The sequence below is a fragment of the Apis dorsata genome, unplaced genomic scaffold (assembly GCF_000469605.1).
Source record: "Apis dorsata unplaced genomic scaffold, Apis dorsata 1.3 scaffold_581, whole genome shotgun sequence".
NCBI classification, from domain to species: domain Eukaryota; kingdom Metazoa; phylum Arthropoda; class Insecta; order Hymenoptera; family Apidae; genus Apis; species Apis dorsata.
In genome coordinates this window covers 92,474-94,830 of record NW_006263790.1, presented here as the reverse complement: position 1 = coordinate 94,830, position 2,357 = coordinate 92,474, and the positions used below count along the sequence as shown (strand labels likewise).

The 2,357-nt window shown below is 39.2% G+C and overlaps 1 protein-coding gene across 1 annotated transcript in view; it reads right to left on the bottom strand.

Moving 5' to 3' along the window:
* The window catches only part of LOC102672628, a 15,601-nt gene that overhangs the window by 4,549 nt on the left and 8,695 nt on the right, over positions 1-2,357 (bottom strand). The window contains 8 exon segments of the mRNA XM_031513115.1: positions 48-326; positions 544-670; positions 799-869; positions 965-1,072; positions 1,144-1,315; positions 1,393-1,581; positions 1,661-1,722; positions 1,787-1,975. Of these exon segments, the coding sequence (XP_031368975.1) occupies positions 48-326; positions 544-670; positions 799-869; positions 965-1,072; positions 1,144-1,315; positions 1,393-1,581; positions 1,661-1,722; positions 1,787-1,975 (1,197 nt within the window).

The window sequence follows — 2,357 nt, the reverse complement described above, 5'->3', positions numbered from 1 at the left end:
TATATATATATATAAAATATGAAGTGCATCGTTTTAATTAACTTGATTTTACTTTGAGGTAACAAAAACTCACATAATCGTTTTTTAGCCAAAAGTTGTTCTTCTCGTTGCTTGCGCCTTGCCAGTACCTGTTCTTCTTGAATTCTACGTCTTTCGTTCTCCGCGACAGCTTGATTGAATTTCAGGCAAAATTGATGGAATATCTTGAAACACTCCTCAATTTTGAACGTGTTACCGTCCTCGCAGAAAAATTCGGCGAGCGATCGCCTCAACGTTTCCAGCTCTTCCATGTCTCGTTTCAACTGACTCATCTCTTGTTCCGCGATCTACAACCGGACGAAAAAACGATCAGAGATAAAATTTTCCATAAATTTCAAAACGGAAATTTTTCCACTTCCCTCCTCTCTCGGTTTCATTGGTTAGTAGTAGACTGACTCTTTTTTTCGTTTTTTTCTTTTCTTTTTTTTTTTTTTAATCTCATAAAAAAACGATAATAAAGTAAATTTAAAGGTTAGGTTTTTAACGATTAACGATACGCGATACCTGTAAAAATTGTGCCATCTGTTTCTGTATGTCGGTTTCCGTCGAAGGGAAATTAATCTGTGCCTTGATCTTTTTTATCTTTGTGTCGAGTGCGTTAAATTCGTTGTTTAACTGCTCCGTTGTACTCCTTCGCATCGAGAACATCGAGACACGCGCGAGACAAAAAAGGATAAAAGAGAGAAACGTTGTTTTAGATATCGTTTCGAAATCTGAGCGAGCGATGTTTTCTCGCAACAACCAACAACAACGACTTACTTCGTGGCGGCCTCCAACGTGCTCATGTTCTTCGCGAAATCCAACAAATCCTTCCTCTTTCTTTCGGCTTGCTACAAACGTACAAAACAACGTGAGGAGAAACAACGTTCGAGAACGACGAACAAAATGAAAGAATATATATATAAAGCGTTGCATGCAGCGTTACCAGAGCCACGTAATGTATAAGATTCATTCCAGGTTTATTCGCACGAATCTCGGTCAATTTTTGCAAAGAGGACAATTTTACCCCGGCGGCGTTCCCAGCGTAACCACCCTACGACATTCGTATCGATTATTCATCCTTCGTTCGTTTAATCGACGATCTCGTTTTACGAAAACTCGTACCGAATTGAGAAAGTTTCCAGTTACCAGAACCATGTACAACACCTCTTGAAGAGGTTTGTTCGTCATCAAATCTTCGCCCGCTAGGATCATAGAGTTGATGCTCGGTTCCAAATAGCTCATATTGGCGGCGAATTCTTCCTTCAACAGCATACACTCTATACGCAGTTTGTAACTGAAATATGGAAATTTTAATCGTATTTTTTAATAACGAATCGAATTGAAGGTAGGGAAAGAATCATTTTCAAGTACTTTGGCACTTGAACGAGTTGGAGAAAGAATTTCTCCGCGTTTCCTAGCTTCGACTTGTCGCCGTCGAAGCTCTTCAGCATCTCTAATTCGTCCACCTCGGGCAAAATTTTCAAAAGGCCGCGCAACTTTTCAGCCCCTATCTCGTCGTGGCTGCCATCCTTTATTAGCCGGATAATATCCTCGTTCGAGCTGAAAATCACAATTTTCACAATTCGATCATCCTCAATCGAGAGAGGAGGGGGGGGGATAAGAATTGTCCTCTTCTTACCTTCGAAATTGTTTTAAAAATATATTGACGTTCAAACTCCTCTTTCCATCGAGAAGCGCGATCTGAAATAATGAATGGGTAGAAGAGATGCACGAATCGAGATTTGAAGAGGTTGAAGAAGTATACCTCGGTCGGTTCCCTTCGTCGTTTCTCGGCGTCCGAGTTGGTTCCGTGGGAGGAGCACGAGGTGGCTGGTAACACGGGAGGTACTTGTTGACAAAAGAGACCCTCCATTTCCGCCCAATCTATATCCGCCATCGGAGAGTTTTGGTGTTCGTCGGCAACCAGGGACCAAATGTTGCGTTTTCCGATCACCTGGAAGGGGAGGACTCGTGTGAGAATTCTCGTGAAAAAAAGAAAGAAAGATGAAAAGAAAGAAGGAAAGAAAGAAAGAAGAAAGGAAAGAAAGAAATAAAGGAAAAAAGGGAGAAGGGAAAAAAGGAAAAAAAGAAAGAAAGAAGGAAAGAAAGAAATAAATAAATAAGGAAAAAAGAAAGAAAGAAAGAGAAAAAGAAAAAAGAAAGAAGGAAAGAAAGAAAGAAGAAAGGAAAGAAAGAAATAAAAAAGGAAAAAAAGAAAGAGAGGAAGAAAGAAAAAAGAAAAAAGGAAAGAAAGAAAGAAATAAAGAAGGAAAAAAGAAAGAAAAAATAAAGAAGAAAAGAAGTAAAGAAAGAAAGAAATAAGAAAAGAAAGAAAC